Raw genomic sequence first — 20267 nt, 5'->3', positions numbered from 1 at the left:
TGCGCACCTGGGAACCGAACCCGGGCCGCCGGCAGCGGAGCGCACGCGCTTAACCGCTAAGCCACGGGGCCGGCCCTGTTAGATTGTTTATTTGAGATTTTTCTTGTTTGTTGAGATAGGCCTGTATCGCTATAAACTTCCCTCTTAGAACTGCTTTTGCTGTATCCCATAAATTCTGGTATGTCGTATTTTCATTTTCATTTGTCTCCAGGTATTTTTTGATTTCTTCTTTGATTTCTTCGTTAACCCAGTCGTTGTTCAGTAGCATTTTGTTTAATCTCCACGTATTTGTGGCTTTTCTGATTTTCTTCCTATAGTTGATTTCTAGTTTCATACCGTTGTGGTCAGAAAAGATGCTTGGTATTATTTCAATCTTCTTAAATTTATGGAGACTTGTTTTGTGGCCTAATATGTGATCAATCCTGGAGAATGTTCCATGTGCCTTTGAAAAGAACGTGTATTCTTCGGTTTTTGGATGGAATGCTCTGTATATATTTACTAGGTCCATCTGTTCTAGTGTGTTGTTTAAGGCCAATGTTTCCTTATTGATCTTCTGTTTGGATGATCTATCCGTTGGTGTAAGTGGAGTGTTAAAGTCCCCTGCTATTATTGTGTTACTGTCTATTTCTGTTTTTATGTCTGTTAATAATTTCTTTATATATTTAGGTGCACCTACATTGGGTGCGTAGATATTTACAAGTGTTATATCCTCTTGTTGGATTGTTCCCTTGATCATTATGTAATGCCCTTCTTTGTCCCTTTTTACAGTTTTTGTTTTAAAGTCTGTTTTGTCTGATATGAGTACTGCTACCCCAGCTTTCTTTTCATTGCCATCTGCGTGGAGTATCTTTTTCCATCCCTTCACTTTCAGTTTGTGAGTGTCTTTAGGTCTGAAGTGTGTCTCTTGTATGCAGCATATATATGGGTCTTGTTTTTTTATCCAGTCAGCCACCCTATGCCTTTTAATTGGAGCATTTAGTCCATTGACGTTTAAAGTAGCTATTGATAAGTATGTACTTACTGCCATTTTTTAACTTTTTTTTTTTTTCTCAGTGTTTTAGTAGTCCTTCTGTATTCCTTTCTTCTTCTATAGAGAATTGATGGTCACTTTAGTTTGACCTCTGTCTGAAAGCTGTACTCTTAACTCCCCTTCTCCCTCATGTTTTTGATATCATATCTACCCTCTTTGTTGTGCATTTGTATCCATTTCGTTCTAATCATGGAAATAGATAATTTTTCCTATTTGTGGTCTTTTCTTTTCCCCTTAAATCAGTCCCTTTAACATTTCTTGTAGCACTGGTTTCTTGGTGACAAACTCCTTTAATTTTTGCTTATCTGGGAAAATTTTGATCTCTCCTTCCATTTTGAATGATAACCTTGCTGGGTAGAGTATTCTTGGCTGTAAGTTTTTTCCTTTTAGCACTTTAAATATATCGTGCCATTCTCTTCTAGCCTGTAACGTTTCTGCAGAGAAGTCAGCTGATAGCCTTATGGGTTTTCCTTTGTACATAACTTGACATTCTCTTGCGGCTTTTAGGATTCTCTCTTTATCTTTAATTCTGGACATTTTGATTATGATGTGTCTTGGTGTGGGCCTCTTTGGGTTTATCTTGTTTGGGGCTCTCTGTGCTTCCTGTACTTGGATGTCTGTTTCCTTCCTTAGGTTAGGGAAGTTTTCATCTATTATTTCTTGAAATAGATTCTCTGCCCCCTTGTCTCGTCGCTCTTCTCCTTCCGGGACACCTATAACACGGATGTTAGTGCACCTGATGTTGTCCCAGAGGTCCCTTAGACTGTCCTCAGTCTTTTTAATTCTTTTCTCTTTTACCTGTTCACCTCGGGTAATTTCTTCTAGTCTTTCGTCCAGCTCACAGATCCGTTCTTCTGTATCCTCTACTCTGCTTTTGAGTCCCTCTAATGAATTTTTCATTTCCAGTATTGTATTCTTCATTTCTGCTTGGTTCTTTTTTATATCTTCCATTTCTTTGTTGACATTCTCACTGAGTTCATCTATTCTTTTCCCCAGATCAGTGAGCATCCTTAACACTCTTAGTCTGAACTCTCTGTCGGGTAGGTTGCTCATTTCTGTTTCACTTACTTCCTTTTCTGGGGTTTTGTCCTGTTCCCTTACTTGGAATGTATTCTTTTGCCTCTTCATTTTGCCTCTTTCCCTGTGCTTGTGTCTACGTATTAGGTAGGTCAGCTACATCTCCTGCTCTTGGATAGGTGACCTTATGTAAATGATGGCTTAGGAAGCTTCCAGTGTGCTTCCCTCAGTTCTCAATGTTCCAGGCGTGACCCCTATGTGGGCTACATGTATCCTTCTGCTGTGGCCTGTTTCCTCTCCCTGTAGGCGCCCAGGGAGGCTGAGTTATGCTCCTGGCCAGCTGTTGTAATGCTCAGCTGCTTGTAGTTGTTGTGGGCCCTTCAGTCTCTTTATCAGGTGTGGGGATCCCCAGCACAGTTGGCTGCACGTTCTAATACCACAATTGTGTTGCAGTATTTCTTTTAAGTGAGTAGGCCCCCAGCGTCGCAGGTTGTTAGGCTCAGGGCCTTACAATTGCTGTAAGCCTCTAGCCTATTAGGTCTCTTGTCAGCTCTCTGAGGATTGCAGCTGGGTGGGGCTGACCTCAGGCACAGGAGCACCCAATTGTTTCAGGTTTTGGAAGGTGGAGCAAACCTCCTATGTGGGTCTTTGAGAAGTACAAGTCTTCTGCGGCTGAGAAGCCCTGCCGCCCACAGGTCCACACACACAGTCAACACAGTCCTGCCCTGTGTGAGCGCCCCGACCTCCCCAAGCGGACCCAGTCTCTCCACGGTGGGAGCCCCACACACTCTGCCACCGCCCCACACTCTCCACCCGCTCCTTGTGCACACCCTGCCCTGCTCAAGTCAGCTCAGTTGCCAGGCTGCAGAGAATCCAGTCACCAATCTATGCTGGCCCACAAGTTGCCTGAGGGCTTGTTGTTGGGTGGGACCAGTCTCTAGGGTGGGCTGCCTGCCCTGGCTGAGCTGGATTAAATCGGTGCTCTAGCGGGTGGGGCAGACCCTGGGCTAGCAGGCCTCAGGGAGAACTCCAATGGTGTCTGTGTCAGCACGCCCACACCAGGCCACAACAATGGCTGCCGCCAATGTCCCAGTCCCTGGAGAGGTCTCACCCCTCACCGAGATGCACTCAGGGCCTATTAGGTGAGTCTCTTGTCACCAAAGCACTGTACACCTTTCTTTCTGGTGATTTTAGGGTGCTTCCTGAAACGGGTGTGTTTGCGCGCGGGCCCTTTAAGAGCCAGTTTTAGTTTCTTTGTGAACCGGGTTTTCTGGGGGTGCTCCCCAGTGTTTTAGTAGCAGGCACAGTCAGATATTATGCCGCTGGTCTCGATTGTGCTGGGTCCACAAAATGCCCACAGCGGGGGCGCTCTCCGGCTCAGGGCCCGTGTCTCCAGGGAGGGCTGCGTACCTGTGAGCTGCTCCCGGGGGCTGTGAAGCTGGCGGCTTGTGAAGGCGGCGTTTTTCCTCTCCAGAAGGGAGTTTCTGCCTCTTCCACCTCAGTTAGAATTGTCCGTTGTTGCAGGAGTTCCTCTCATCCAGTTTTCAGTTCTGTCTCAGGGGTAATTTTTCCACGAGTAGTTGTAAATTGGCTGTGTCCACGGGAGGAGGTGAGTTCCGAGTCTGCTTACGCTGCCATCTTGACTCCTCTCCGACCTTGAGTTCTTATATTTAAGTCTGTGATCCACTTTGAGTTAATTTCTTGTGTATGGTGTGAGGTAAATGTCTAAGTTCTTTTTTTTGTATGTGAGGAAGATTGGCCCTGAGCTAACATCTGTTGTCAATCTTCCTGTTTTTTTTTTTTTGCTTGAGGAAGATTGTCCCTGAGCCAACATCCGTGCCAGTCTTCCTCTACTCCACATATGGGACACAGCCACAGCACGGCCCAACGAGCGGTGTGCAGGTCCGTGCCTGGGATCTTAACTGGCAAACCCTGGGCCGCTGAAGCGGAGCATGCAAACTCAACCATTACGCCACCTGGCCGGCCCTCTAAGTCCTTTTTAATTTTATTTTGAAATAATTTTGGACTTATCAAAACTTACAAAAAATAGTACAGAAAGTTAACTAAACTGTAGACCTTATTTGTATTTACCAGTTTTTACATGCACTTGTTTCTTCTGTGTGTGTGTGTGTCATTCTGTGAAATTTTATTACATATATGAATTTGTGTAACTGATGTAACGGTCAGAATACAGAACTGTTTCTCCACACAAAAGCACCAACCTCATGCTACCCCTTTTTAATTTATTCTCTATCACTATAATTTTGTCATTTTGAAAATGTTATACAAATGGAATCACACAGTATATAACTTTTTGAGATTGCCTTTCCTCCCTTGTTTTTGGTAATTTGTGTCTTCTTACTTTGTCAGTCTAGCTCAGGTTTTTCAATTTTATTGATCTTTTCAAAGAAGCAATATTTTGTTTCATTGATTTTCTTTTTTCTATTTCATTGATTTCTTTTTTTTTTTTTTTTAAAGATTTTATTTATTCAGTTTTTTCCCCCCAAAGCCCCAGTAGATAGTTGTATGTCATAGGTTCACATCCTTCTAGTTGCTGTACGTGGGACTCGGCCTCGCGTTGGACGGAGAAGTGGTGCCTCGGGGTGCTCCCGGGATCCGAACCCCGGTCGCCAGCATCAGAGCGCGTGCACTTAACCGCTAAGCCACAGAGCTGGCCCGTATTTCATTGATTTCTATTCTGATCTTTATTTTCTTCCTCTGCTTGCATTGTGTTTAATTTTTTTCTTATTTTTCTAGTGTCTAAGTGGGAACTTAGATTATTGATTTGAGACCTTTCTTCTTTTCTAATATAGATGTGTAAAGCTATAGATTTCTCTCTAAGCACTATTTAGGCTCTGTCCCATAAATTTTGATATCTTGTGTTTCCATTTTCATTCAGTTCGAAATATTTTTTAATTTCCCTTGTGATTTCTTTGACACATAGGTTATTTAGAAGTGTGTTGTTTAGTTTCCTAATTTGGGGGGATTTTCTAGAGATCTTTCTGTTACGGATTCTTAATTTAATTCTAGTGTTGTCAGAGAACATACTTTGACTTCAATTTTTTTAAATTTGTGAGACTTATTTTATGGCCTAGCATGGGACTAGGACTATCCTGGTTATGTTTCATGTGTGCTTGGAAACTATGTGTATTCTGCTTTTGTTTGGTGTGTTCTATAAATGTCTGTAGGTCAAGTTCATGGATAGTAGTTTTCACACCTTCAATACCCTTGCTGACTTTCTGTCTAGTTCATCAAATATTGAGTGGGGTATTGAAATCTCCAACCTTAATTGTTGAATTCCCTTTTCAATTTAGTCAGATGTTGCTTCATGTATTTTTTTTTTTTTTTTTTTGGTGAGGAAGAATTGCCCTGAGCTAATATCTGTTGCCAATCCTCCTCTTTTTGCTGAGGAAGATTGGCCCTGGGATAACATCTGTGCCCATCCTCCTCTACTTTATATGTAGGACACCTGCCACAGCATGGCTTGATAAGTGGTACCTAGGTCCACGCCTGGGATCCAAACCTGCAAACCGCAGGTCCCCGAAATGCAGTGCGCAAACTTAACTACTACACCACCCGACCGGCTTCTGCTTAATGTATTTTTGAACTCATTTGTTAGGTGCATATACATTTATAGTTGTTACATATGTATTCACCCTTTTATCACTATGAATTGTGCCTGTTTGCCTCTAGTAGTATTTCTTGTCTTAAAAACAATTTTGTCTGTTATGAATATAGTCACTTCAGCTCTCTTATGGTTATTCTTTGCATGATATATCTTTTCCCACTCTTTTATTTTCAAGCTATTTGTGTCTTTAAATCTAAAATGTGTCTCTTTTCAACATGTATTTGGATGTTTCTTTTTTAAACTCAATCTGACCATCTGTATCTTTGATTAGAGTGTTTAGTCATTCAGATTTAATGCAGCTATTGATATGGTTGAATTTATGTCTGCCATTTTGATATTTTCTATATTTCTTATGTTTACTGCCTTCTTTCTGTTAAACAAATTTTCTAGATTTTTTTTTTTAGATTACTTATGTAGTTTCTTTTCTGATTTTTACATTATATTATTTTCAGTTATTTCCTTAGTGGTTGTTCCAGGGGCTATGCTATGTGTCTTAACTTATCACAGTCAAATTCAGGTTAATACTAATTTCATTTTGATGAATTACAGCAGCTTTGCTCCAATACAGCTCATTTGCCTATTCCTTCTATTGTGCTAATTTTGATCTATATATTACATCTATATGTTATAACTATAGTATATTTTCTTCTTTATATAATCTTATGTATTTAAAAAAATTGAGTATAAAAGGTCTTTTATATTTAGCTACATATTTACTATTTCTAATGTATTTCATTTCTTTCTGTGTGTTTGAATTACTGTCTGGTATCTTTTTCTTTCAGCCTGAAGGATTTCCTTTAATATTTCTTATATTGCAGATATGCTAGCAATAAATTTAGTCTTTTGTTTAACGTGGAAATTTCTGTATTTTTGCCTTCACTTTTGAATGATAGTTTTGCTGTATATAGAATTCTTGGTTATCAGAATTTTTTTTTTTTGGCTCTTTGAATATGTCATTGCACTACTTTCTGGCCTTCATTGTTTTGGATTAGAAGTCAACCATTAATTGTATTGCTGGTACCCTTTACCAGATGAGTTTTTTCCTCTTGCTTTTAAGATTTTCTTTTTATATTGATCTTTCAATAGTTTTACTATATGTTTAGGTGTAGATCTCTTTGTAACGATCTTACTTGGAATTTTTTGCACTTCTTGGATCCATGGATTAATGATTTTACGATTTAATGATTAAATCAAATTTGGGGTGTTTTGATCATTTTTTTCCAAATAATTTTCTGTCCTTTCTCTCATTCTCTTCTCCTTCTGAGATGCCCATTACCCATCTGTTGGATTGCTTTGTTTTACCCCATAAGTCTCTGAGGCTCTGCTCATTTTTCCTTGATCTTTTTTCTCTCTGTTTTTCAAGTTAGCTTACTTCTATTCATCTGTCTTCACATTCTCTGATTTTTTCTCCTGCCCTCTCACATCTGCTGTTAAGCCTTTCTAGTGCATTTTTCCTTTCAATCACTGTATTTTCCAACTCAAGAATATCCATTTGGTTCTTTTTTAATAAAAATTTCTATTTCTTTATTTCAGTCTCCTATTTATTGAGTCATTGTCAGACTTTAATTATTTAAACATGGTTTCTTTTAATTTTTTAAAACATATTTATAATCTCTTCTTTGAACTCTTTGGCTGCTGAGCTCACATAGATTTAGTTCTGCTGACTGCTTTTTTTTTTCTTGATTGTGAGTCACGCTTTCCTGTTTTTTGCATGACTTATAATTTTTGTTGGAAACTGACATTTTAGTTAGATTGTAGCCAATCTATAATCTTATTTTTTCTCATGAGAATTGTTATTGTTTTGCCTTTTTAAAAAGTAAATTATTTATACTTAATTTTTCTATCCTGTGCTGCCACTGATATTTCTTCTCGGTTTTTGAAATTATTTAAAATTTTTTTTTAGCTTGGCTTCCTAGGGTTTACCTCTTGAGTCTTCATAGCTTAGTGATCAGCCAATGATTGTTCAGAAGTTGTGTTTCAAACACTTTGAATCCTTAAGGCTTCTACTCTCTGCTGGTAGATTTCTGTGTGGATTGGTAAAAGTATTTAGTTTTGTGGCAGTTTTAAAGTCTACCTTGCCTTTTACTTTCCTCACAGCCTCTTGGGTCTCTCCTGTGTTTGTGTACAGTCTCCCTGTTAGCCAGTTTTGTGTGAAGAACTTATGCTATTTTGAGTCTCTCCTGCATGTGCACACAGCCTCCTAGTCAGCCAAAGATGTGTGGAAAGCTTATATAGCTCATTTTTATGTCTTTCAAAGTTCTAGGACCTCCCTGTTAAAATTTTTGGCTGGTCTGCCAGTCTGTTGCTTGCCCATACCAGAACTGCAACCTTAGGCTAGCGGAACTGTGGGTTACTAATGATTGAAGCATGGAGAAAGACATTTAGCAGAAAGAAGAAAGAACAAAAATACAAACACTACCATGCTCATGTGTGCATAAGTTATGATGAGCAATAACTTGACACCAAGATATCAACTTTGGTGCGAGATGTTCTCTCCCTTGGTACTTCCCTCAGGGTATGTGTTGGGTCTTTTGGCATCCTTGAACTATATATCAGGGTAAAGATCATAGGAGAGATGAGGAGATGACATATGGATAGCTTGATATTTGGAACTACTTTGGTCACATAATAACAAAGAATATCAGCAAGGAGGGGAGAGCTAGTAGGGAGAGAGTGGAGATTTAGAAATCATCCACTCCATCAGCTTCTCGGTTTGGTAGACCAGGAAAAAACTGAGGCACAAGGATGTTAAGTTTTTAGTCTATAGCTTCATGATTATTTGGTAAATTAGTTGTAATTTGTACATTAAGTCTTCTGGTTTTGAGTCTTTATTCTTTCTATTATGGCTGGCAGAGAATACGAGAAAAGTATAAGTTTTTGTAGAGCCATAAAATTTGTGAGTTAAAAATGACCTAAAGGAGTAATAATATCCTCTAATAATAACTTTCTGATATTGTTATAATCATTATTGGCTACCACTAAAACGACCAGCACGCGTTAAATGCCTAATATATCCCTATCACTGTGTAAGCTCATCATAAATATGTTATTAGTGTTCTCATTTTTAAAAATTAGGGAAAGCATTGAGAGATTTAGTGATTTGTCCAAGAACTCTCAGATAGTAAGTAGTAGAGCTGAGATCCAAACTTATAACTGTTTGAATTCAAAGCCTGTGCCTTTAACTGCCTGTTATATTATAGGTGATAGTGCCTAACCCTATACCTGGAAGGCTTTAATGCCTATACTGGAATTATTTATTGTGCATGTGTCACCCAGTCTATGCTTGAATACCTCTAGGGATGGGAAACTCACTCCATCCTCAAGTAGCTCTTTTCCTTATGTGATGGCTTCTGTTACAATTTTCTTATGTGGAATTAAATAGTATGTCTTTTGATTACTCCTGTAATGTTTGGCTTTCTGGATTTACACAGAATAAGTCAGTTATCTCTTCTGTATGAAAGCAAGTCTTCTTTAGTTTTTTCTTTGCCAGGTTCAGTACTCTCGTTTTTTTCAGCTATTTTTAAAAAATCAAAATTATTTCCCATCTTTATACTTTTCTTTGGATACACTCTAGACAATTAGTATCTAGCTGAGACTATTACAGCTGGGGATAAATATAATACCACAAGTTGGATACTAATAACAAAAATAATAATAGCTATACTTTATGGAGCTGTTATTATGTGGCATGCATAGTGCTAGTCTTTTATATATCTTTACAATAAGTTAGATGAAGAAATTGAGGCTTACAGAGGCTATGTGAACTTGAGCAGGTCACTTAAGCTTTGTGGACCTCAGTTTCCTCATATATACAATAGAAATAATAATATTTTTTATCATTTAGGATTACAAAAACAGATTAGGATTTCAAAAATAGGTAACTGACTATTAATAGCTTGTACAAATAATGCATTTGTCTCACATAACAAGAAATCAAGAGATGGGCAGTCTAGCACAAGTATGGTAGCTGTGGTAGCTCAATAAAGACATTAGGGGGCCGGCCCCATGGCTTAGCGGTTAAGTGCGTGTGCTCCACTACTGGTGGCCCGGGTTCGGATCCCGGGCTCACACCGACGCACCGCTTCTCCGGCCATGCTGAGGCCGTGTCCCACATACAGCAGCTAGAAGGATGTGCAACTGTGACATACAACTATCTGCTGGGGCTTTGGGGGTGGGGGGGGGAAGGAGGAGGATTGGCAATAGATGTTAGCTCAGAGCTGGTCTTCCTCAGCAAAAAGAGGATGATTAGCATGAATGTTAGCTCAGGGCTGATCTTCCTCAAAAAAAAAAAAAAAAGACATTAGGGACTTAGGCCCTTTCCGTCTTTCTATTCACCATCCTTGGTATGTAGTAGTACTTTGCTGTCTTGCTTCTTGACTCATTGTCACAAAATGGATACTATACCTTCGGGCCTCATATCTATGTTTTAGGCATGAATAATAGGAAGAACTAAAGACTGAAGGAAAAAACTTTCTCTTAGTGAGGCTTTGTCTTTTAGTTTGGCAAGGGAAATCCCCCTAGGGGATGGCCTGCAGCTCTTTGGCTAAAAACATGTTACATGGCTACCGCTTGCTTCAAGAAAAGCTGGAAAGTTGAATATTTTAGCTTTTCAGTCAGTAGAGGAAGGCAAAGGAGAAGGGATTGTGTTTAGGGTTTGGGTCAGCTAGTCAACAATGTCTACTATATACTTTCAGAGGATTTTTGGAAAAATTCAATGATACAATGTAATTTAAAAGTTTTATAGAGTGTAATTTAAATAAATGTAAACTATCTATTTATTATTCCTCTTGCCATCTATTGGATGGTCTTAAAAACTAGAGTGTATCCTTGAATTAATTTATCCTAATTTTGTATTTAAGCCTGAGAAAATCTATGAGGTTAGTTAGTTACTTCTGTTAAATGAGTTCACTTTATTGCCCACATTCTAGAAATTGGTATAAATATGTTTAGGCATAAATACTGCGTTATTTCCATCCAGCTCCCCTGTTTTCATCTAAGAATTAGTGAGGATCATTTCCATATCTGGCTAATCTTTGTGTACTACATGTCCTAACCCTCATTGTTATGGCTTTGTATTTATATCTGGGTTTCTTTTTTAGGGCTCCATTGATGTATTTGAAGACTGTCTGTCCAGAGAGATGTTACACTCTTCATGCCACATGCCATATTTTCTCCTAGGTGTCATTGAGCATTGCTTAAAGAACTAAACTTTCCTATTGGTACCATCAATATGGGCATTAGTTTTTCCCTTCCAAAGCCGTTGGTGTCAACAGTTGCAGAGCAGTTATATTTTAGCATTTTCTCCTAAAATCTTTCAGTTTTCTGTGTAAAATTTGAAAATTTCTAGAGTTGTCAACCTGATTGATGCTGATAGCGTCATTTTTTTCTATGATAATCAGCTGAATTATATTTTAATTTGTAAAAATAGACAACTTCAGGGCAGGAAAGCTCCCTGCTCATTGGAAGCTTTCTAGATGAACGTTTGTTTTTGAGGAAGAGTGTTTTCTGGAGAATAACATCTGCTTTGAGTGAAAATCATACTGAAGTATAAAAAGCAGCCCATCACTAAAATAATTAGGAAAGAGGCAGATCTGCAAAGTGATTCTAGCCCTACTCTTGGTTTCTTCTGTGACCAACAAAATACTTCCAGATTGAAGGCGTGATTACTGAGTTAGAATATATGCAGAGGTACATGAAAAATATCAGGAGAAATTCTGAGCAGCTCACCCACAGAATAGCAGCCCTAATTGGAGCTGAATGGGCTGGCTGAGTGGTAACTTTGAAAATAGGTCAAGTATCCTGAATACACATGCTGGAGCTATCACCTGGTCCTACAGCACGAAGTAGAGGAAATGACCTTTATAGTCACTAGTATTCAGACAAAGTTGTATTATTTTTCCCCATGGAGAATGGTAAAAGATGTTAAGAAAAGGCCCCAGGAGGTAAATGAGTCTTGGAGGTGAGCTGAGAAGGGAAATAGAGGAGTAAGAATCTTAAATGAGGTCAGAGAGAGCTAAGAAACAGAAATCTCCAAAGAATTTGGAAATGACCAGAGAAACTTGAAGGATGTACTGTGGAGTATGAGACCCTTCAGGTTTATTACTTCTGAATCTCTTCATTCTGATGAAAATGTTGGTAGTTTATAAGTTCTGTCATTTTGGGTGAAACAAGACGTTGATGTGTGTATGGTTTTTCGTCTTGTTTTGTTTTGTTTTTGCTGCCTGCCTTCTTTCTTTCTTTCTGTAGACATTGTTCGAAGTGATGTTGCCTTGGATAAACAGAAGGGCTGCAAGATTGCCCAGCATCCTGATGTTATGTTGGAGCTCCAGCGGGAGAAGGCAGCTCACATGCATCTGGTTCTTCTAAAGGAGCAATTTTCCAATACTTACAGTAATCTCATATTAACAGGTAAGGCTATAGGAGCTGGCTGAAATCGTAGAGCACCATCGATTGATGGCCTCCATCAGTTAGCAACTTGACGCTTGGAAAACACTAGAGTGGGATCCAGATGAGCCTACATTTGTCTGTCTCCACCCACTGTATCCCTTTTTTAATTGAGATGGCTCTTGTCTTCCTATAAAAATATTTTTTGTAGTTTGCAGATGTATTTTTGCCTTGAGGTTATGGGTGATTCAGCATGTGTGATCTCAAAAGACAGAACCAATGAAAACCTAAGGAAGCCTTATAAAAATATGACTTTTTAGATTTGCGCCAATAGATTTGAGAGAATTACTAAATTTGGTGTCTAAGAAGCAGCTATTTTCTCTTTCTGCGTATGCCCTTTCTATGAACCCAGTGAATTTAAAGATGAAATATAAAGGAGATAATGATCCACAGGCAGAGCTGAGAATGTTCTATTCCTGGTAGAGTTTGAAAATATCTGGGGAATTTGATTTTCTTTTTAAGAGCAAAGAAGCTATGAGACTGAGTCATACTCCCTTACATCCTTGGTTCTAGGAGGGAAGTGAATATGTGTCAGAGCTCCAAGGAGAAACAACTTTTTGCAGGACTGCTTGCAAACTGCTGGTAAAGAGCATGCGAGCTGCATGCCTTTCTCAAGCTTTGGAAAAGATTCTAGTAGCAGAATCTAATGTGAGACTCAATGAAGGACTTGAGATGAACTAAGAAGAGCAGTCCAAGTTGCCTCCATTTTCTTGAGGGTATGCAAGGCAGACCTGCAATATATTGACCCAAATAAACTTTAGCAAATCAAAAGTGTTTGTTTTCCCTTGTTTATGATTATTTAAAAAAATAAAAAGATGGAATATTTGACAGGCTATGAACATCTCATACTTATTTTTGTAAACTCCAAGTTAGGAAAATTTTAACTTTTTTACAGGCTTCCTGACATGTCATCAGGAATTGCTGAGTGGCAACTCAACTGTTTTGCTTTTTAAAAAGCTAAGACTCTTCCAACTTTTTATCTTGTACCTGGTGGAAAACCCAACAGCATGAGATGAAAGCCAAATTTGAATGTGGCTTTGGTGAACAGAGAAGAGGATTATGAATTTCATAAGTATAGGCCCTATTTTTTGCTCTCTGATAGGTCATTAAGGAGGGAAAACTTAAAAGTGATTTTTGGCCAATTTTGTATGCATGTATTTCCCTAAATTGGTTAGTGAAACTGTGTTTAAGTTTAGATGTTTGGGAAGAACATAGATTTTTCTCAAAATTTCTTCAGTCTACCTCAAATGTACAAATGTACATGTATTTAGTATTTTCCAATTCAGTTATTGGAAATGAAATATTTTTATTTCATCCTTATTCTAATATTTTTAGGCACATATTGGAGATGTCAGACCCCATGTTCTTTAATGTGGCATAGAAAGGGCTTAGGGTAATTCTAACCCTAAACTGTGGATCCAGAGTGTGGCTTGAAAGCGTATTATCTTTGAAAACGCAAGTGTTCTATTGAGTTCAATGGAATCTTTTCTAATTCTCAGTAACATAATCCCTTTGGATGTTTATTCGCAGTTCAAACTGTTGGAATCAACATTGTCAACTTTTACCCTGACAACTTGCTTACTTTCCGCTAAACAAACTTACCCTAGAGAAGAGCCTCTTTCCTGCTCTCACTTCTCCCAAGCTGCTTCAAAGAGTCCTCAGGCATTTTCGACATTTTTCACCCAAATGCCTGTGCAGAGGTGGTACCTTGCTGCAGACAGAGCATTTGGTGTGCCCCGGTGTGTTTACATGAAAGTTCAAAAGGTTTTGGTTCCAGGTGTTGGGAAGAGACGGAGTCATTTCAATTTAGCACCAATGGTAAAACTATTTTAATGTCCTTTAACTAAGTCTTTGATTTTACACAGTGTGGTTTTCTAATTGTTATGAAGTTTAATCCTTGATTTCTTATATAAATTTTGAGAACATGGTCTCCAGACAGCTAAACATAATATTTAAACATAACTAAACTAACTTTTGTAAATATTTCCCTTTTCAGTGATGAATGTGTATTAGTAAGGAGAGTGAGGTTGAAGGGGCCGAGACCTCTCAAATGAAGTGACTTTCTCTACCAACATGTTCAGAACACCTACTCTAGGATTTCTACTTGGTGATGTTCCACTTATTTTATATAACTCGGGCATAATGTTTGAAATACCTGCAGTGAAAGTATTTATGTGGGAACAGGATGAGGAAACTGGGCCTTCAAAGAAACATCAGAAAGAGATCAATTTTTCATGCTTCTGCCCTTCCCTCACTTGCTCTCCCCAGTATTTGCAGAATTTTATGTATATGGGTAGCAGTGTATTGTAAATATTTCCTGGTCAGTTAGTGGTATATTCTTTATTTTAAAATTGGACAGCTAAGATCACAGTATAGGAAAGAAATTAATAAAGTGATTGAAATGTCAGATGGTTAAAAGCATGTTAAAAATGCTGGTTGTTGCCCTCCACCTCACAAGCAATCCCTCATTCTTAGATGTTCCATCTTTAGCTGATGTGACTGTCAGCGTTGAGGTGAGAGGCATGCCTTCATATTCTGCATTCCAGCCCATGATCTCTCTTAAATAGCCACCCCTCAGATGAGAAAAATGATATTTTAGCTTTGAGGGAACATTTAATAAAAGGAAACAACTCTACAGTCCTTAGAGACAGCCCAGTTAATGGAAACTAATAACAATTCTTTAATGCATGTATCTTATTGAAGTATTCTCATTATATCATATTTTTAGAAAAGTGGATTGTGTTTTTGCATGGTACTAAACATATCTTAATGTTTTCATTTGGATGATTTACAGAGTATTGGAAATAATGTTAGCTTCACCTAATCTAGAGGGTTTTTGAGGTAAATTCTAAGGTTATGGGAAGGTGATGGAGAAATTCCAGTAAAACATCAGTGATAGAACTATTTTAAATGGTGATGAGTCGTACGCTGTGCTTTTCACACTGACTCACAACATGTGCATGTGTGCTTGTCCTGCAGCTTCTTGAATCTGAGTGTGCTAATGTCACTGTGCATGTTACTCAAGGAGTGATAAATGAGAGAGTGAGTTGGACAGGGAACCTTTAAGAAAGTACAGGGATCATGTCTTTCATTTCTTTGTGCTCTCGTGATTCTTAATGTAATACTGCTCTGTAAATGTTACATGTATATAATAATGTATATAATACATGATGGATATAATACTGTGTATATAATACTGTGTATATAGTAAATGAATTTACTTGAAGACTACTTTTTTATTTTTTATTTTATTTTATTTTATTTTTGGTGAGGAAGATCAGGACTGAGCTAACATCCTTTGCCAATTTTCCTCTTTTTGTTGAGGAAGATTAGCCCTGAGCTAACATCCGTGGCCATCTTCCTCTATTTTGTATGTGAGATGCTGCCACAGCATGGCTTGATGAGTGGTTTGTAAGTTTGTGCCTGGGATTTGAACCTCTGAACCCCAGGCCGCTGAAGCAGAGTGCGCGAACTTAACCACTACGCCACTAGGCCGGCCCCCTTGGAGACTACTTTTTAAGGGATAATTTTGACATCTATTAAATAACTTTTATAGGTTCAGATTCAGTTATTTGTCTCCCCTCACCTCACCCTGCCTCCTTTTTTGAGGTGGAAATTGAACTTCTGTGGCAGATCCTTGTACTATAATCAAATGAAAAATAGAAAACAAAAGTTAACAGTCAGCCTTAAGGGGAGATAACATTTTCTAGGGAGGATACATTTTCTAGGATTTTGTTTAGAATATAAACTCCTGGAGGGCGAGGAATATCATATTTCTATAGCATTATACGTAGTATGTAGAACATAGTGAATGATCTTGAAATGAGGTCAAATTTTAAAAAATTTATTTGTGCTATGAAGTCATCTAGTCAACTCTCTGTAGCCAGGCAGCCTGAACCGTTGCCATCATAAATGGGTGGCATTACTCAAGATGCTTTCCAGTATTCCCTTATGAGAACTCTTGTCATGTTATTGGCTGCCACTTTTTGTTTTGTAACTCTTTTTTCAGTCATTAGATTCCAAAGTGGCCTGGGATTCCTGTGGTGCGCTTTACTGTGTTACTGTGGCAAATGAATTGAGCAAAAGAGGCTCATACTTCCCTGTTGTGGCCCATTCTTCTAAATTCAATTGAGCAAAAATCAGTGGAACAAGAACTGTTCTTTTAGTTCCCACAAACCATAATACTCAAAGGACTATTTCCAGGTCTTTTTAATTATTTGCATTATATTCTATAATATTGAATATAACATACTTTATTTAACCATTTCTGTATTAATTTACATTAATTTATATACATGTTGACACATTTCTTTTTTTTTTTTTTTTTCCTTCTGTGAGGAGGGTCAGCCCTGAGCTAACATCCATGCTAATCCTCTTTTTGCTGAGGAAGACCAGCTCTGAGCTAACATCTATTGCCAATCCTCCTCGTTTTTTTTTCCCCCCAAAGTCCCAGTAGACAGGTGTATGTCGTAGTTGCACATCCCTCTAGTTGCCGTTATGTGGGACGCTGCCTCAGCATGGCTGCAGAAGCAGTGTGTTGGTGTGCGCCCGGTATCCGAACCGGGGCCGCCAGTAGTGGAGCGTGCGCACTTAACTGCTAAGCCACGGGGCCGGCCCAACACATTTGTTTCTGTAGAGTAGATTTCTCAAAGTGGGATGTCTGGATCAAAAGGTATGTATTTTTAAATTTATAAATTCAGCTTTATTGAGGTATATTTTACATGCAGAAAAAATAAATTTTGACAAATTTACGTACTATAAAGTTACATAACCGCCAACACCATCAAGATATAGAAGATTTCTGTCACCCTAAAAAGTTCTCTTGTCTCTCTGCAGTCAATCTCCTTTCCTTTCCTCTAGTTCTTAGCTGTGTCTGATCTGATAATTGTCCCTAAATGTCATATAAATGGAATAATAAAGTGGTTGTGTGTGTCTGATTTCTTTCACTTAGCATAATTTTTTTGAGATTCATTCATCTTGTTGCGTATATCAGCAGTTCATTCCTTTTTATTGGTGGGTAGTATTTCATGTTATAAATATCCTACAATTTGTTTATCCATTCATCTGTTGATGGACATTTGGTTTGTCTCTAGTTTTTGGTGATTACGAATAAAGCCACTATAAACATTTGTTCTCAGATTTTTGTGTTGACATATGGTTTCATTTCTCTTAGGTAGATACCTAGGAGTGGAATTGCTTGATTTTTATGGTGTCTGTTTAACTTTATAAGAAACTGTCAGAGTGTTTTCCAAAGTGGCTATACTATCTTTCATTGCACCAACAGTGTGGGAGAGTTCTAGTTCCTCCACTTCCTTGCCAACAATTAGTATTGTTTATTTTTTAAGTTTTGGCTATTCTAGTGATTATGTAGTAGTATCTGGTGGTTTTAATTTGCAGTTTACCTTATGACTAATGATATTGAGCATCTCTTCATGTGCTTATTTGTCATCTATATATTTTCTTTGGTGAAGGGTCTGTTCAAGCCTTTTGTCCATTTTTGAAAAGTAATGAGTTTTGTTTTCTTACTATTGAGTTTTGAGAGTTCTGTGTTTATTTTGGGCTACAAGTCCTTTATCAGACATGTGATTTGCAAATATTTTTTCCTCTATGACTTGTCTTTTTATTTTCTTAATAGTTTCTTTCAAAGAGCAGAAACAATTTTGATGAAGTCCAATTTATGAATTTTTTCTTTTATGGTTTGCATTTAAAATTTTAATGAGTCTTGCCAGACAGTTTTCAGAAAAGATTGTAGCAATTCCCATTCCCACTAGCAGTGTACGAGAGCAATTATTTCCTAGCATTCTCATTAGCCTCTGGGTATTAGTGGTCTTTTCAAAGTCTACCAAGTGAGAACTGTTATCTCACTGGTGCAACTTTATAGCCAGGTTGAGTATATTTTCATATATTCGTTGGTGGTTAGCGTTTTCTGTTGTGAATTACCTATTCATATTCTTTGACTTTTTAAAAAATTGAGTGTTGATCTGTTTCTTATCAGTTTGTAAATACTCTTTGTGAATTAGGAATGTTAATCCTTTGTTATATGTATTGCAAACCATTTTCCTCTGATATCACTTATTTATCGACTGTTTTCAATTTAGAGTTTTAGTCTTTTACTATGACTGGAATTTGTGATTACATATAGTGTGATATAAGTATATAACATTATTTTCTTCCAAGTAGCTAGCCAGCTTTGCATACACTGCTTTTTAAAATAAAACATTCTTTTGCCACTGCATTGAAACATCATATATGTTATATATTATAATCCCACATATATTTTTACCTATTTCTTCTTTTTTTCTTTTTTGCTGAGGAAGATTTGCCCTGAGCTAACATCTGTGCCAGTCTTCCTCTATTTTGTATGTGGGTCGCTGCCACAGTGTGGGGGCTGACAGTGGTGTAGGTCTACACCCAGGAACCAAAGCCAGGCTGCTGAAGCAGAGCGTGCCAAACTTAACCACTAGGCTGTGGGGCTGGCCCCAATTTTTACCTATGTTTGAACTCTATTTTCTGCCATTTTTCTGTTCTTTATTTCTCTGCCAAAGCTATACCGTTTTGATATCTGGTAAGGCGTATTAACCATTCCTTCGCTTTTCTTTTCCAAGATTTTCGTGGCTATTTTCATATAATTACTTTTTTGGAATGAACTTCTCATTTTCTCCAGTTCAAGAAAATTCATCACTGGATTCTGATTGGAATTATGTTCAATTTATATCCTAGTTTGGGAAGGGTTGATATTTTTGTGATATTGTCTTCCAGTTAAGAACACGGTATATCACTTTACTTGTTCAGTTCTTGTTTTATGTTTTGTTTGTTTGGTTTTTGTGAGGAAGATCAGCCCTGAGCTAACATCCATGCCAATCCTCCTCTTTTTGTGCTGAGGAAGACTGGCCCTGGGATAACATCTGTGCCCATCTTCCTCTACTTTATATGGGATGCCGCCACAGCATGGCCTGACAAGTGGTGAGTTGGTGCGCATCTGGGATCTGAACCCGGGTTGCCAGCAGCTGAGTGCGCGCGTTTAACCGCTATGCCACGGGGCCGGCCCCTCTTGTTTTATGTTTGATAATATTTTATAATTTTTTCCTATAGCTTTCTTGTTAAATTTATTCTTTAATATTTTATACTTTTGCTGATGTTGGGAGTGAACTTCTTTCTTTCTCTTTATAACTTATTTCCAGTATAGAGAGAAGTTATTGATCAAAGACAAGGGTATATTCATCCCTTTTCTAAATTTTTACCAATTATTTTTCTTTTAATTTCTAAAAACCTTCCAAACAATATTGAAAAATAGTGGTATCTGCTTTTCACATGATTTTAATAAAAATGACTTCACTATTTTATGTGCATAAAGATCTGAATAATTATCTACTAAAACCAATACCTTTAAAATCAACATGTATTTTTCAAAATGAATATGACTTTATTATTGTTTATGATTGTAATAGAGATAAAAATATTTTGATTAATATTTTTATAGGCCTCTCTATATCTATACACACATATATGCATAAGTCATAAACATATAGTAAACACATACATATATATATACAAATCAAGTAATGTAATACATGCCTATTACTTTGTAACATCTTTTTTCTTAACAGTGTTTTGTGGACATTTTTCTATATCAAAGAATATAGGTTCATATTCTTTTTAACAGCTACGTTAGAATTTCATTGTATGGATATATCATAATTATTTAGCTGATGTTATTTAACTGTCTATTGATAGAAATCATAGTTGTCTCTAATTTTTCATGATTATACACAATGTTGTAATGAACATCATTGAATATATATCTTTGTACAATTCCTGGAAGTATAAGTGCTATGTAAAAGGAAAACACATTTAAAATTTTGATGCACTTAGTAAGTGGACTTCCAGAAAGGTCATGCCATCTTATACTTAGACCAGCAATGCATGAGAGAACTCATTTATCTTGTGTTTTGCTAATGCTGATTATTATTATTTTTTTATTGCGGTAACATTGGTTTATAACATTATATAAATTTCAAGTGTACATCATTATATTTAAATTTCTGTGTTGATTACATGTTCACCATGTAGTGTTGACCACCCAAAGACTAATTACAATCCATCACCATACACATGTGTCTAACCACCCTCCTCCATCCTCACTTCCTC

General features: G+C 37.5%; 1 protein-coding gene across 2 annotated transcripts in view; it reads left to right on the top strand.

The window, feature by feature from the left end:
• HPSE2 (heparanase 2 (inactive)) overlaps nt 1-20267 on the top strand; it is a 710163-nt gene that overhangs the window by 109528 nt on the left and 580368 nt on the right. For both annotated transcript variants that reach the window (XM_087432419.1, XM_087432420.1), the window contains one exon: nt 11922-12083. In XM_087432419.1, the coding sequence (XP_087288545.1) occupies nt 11922-12083 (162 nt within the window). The remainder of the gene's footprint in view (nt 1-11921; nt 12084-20267) is intronic.

The sequence above is a fragment of the Ceratotherium simum genome, chromosome 6 (genome assembly GCF_057802395.1).
Source record: "Ceratotherium simum simum isolate JZ-2026a chromosome 6, ASM5780239v1, whole genome shotgun sequence".
Lineage (NCBI taxonomy): Eukaryota > Metazoa > Chordata > Mammalia > Perissodactyla > Rhinocerotidae > Ceratotherium > Ceratotherium simum.
The sequence above is the reverse complement of the archived record's forward strand: the minus strand, read 5'-3'. Positions and strand labels throughout refer to the sequence as shown.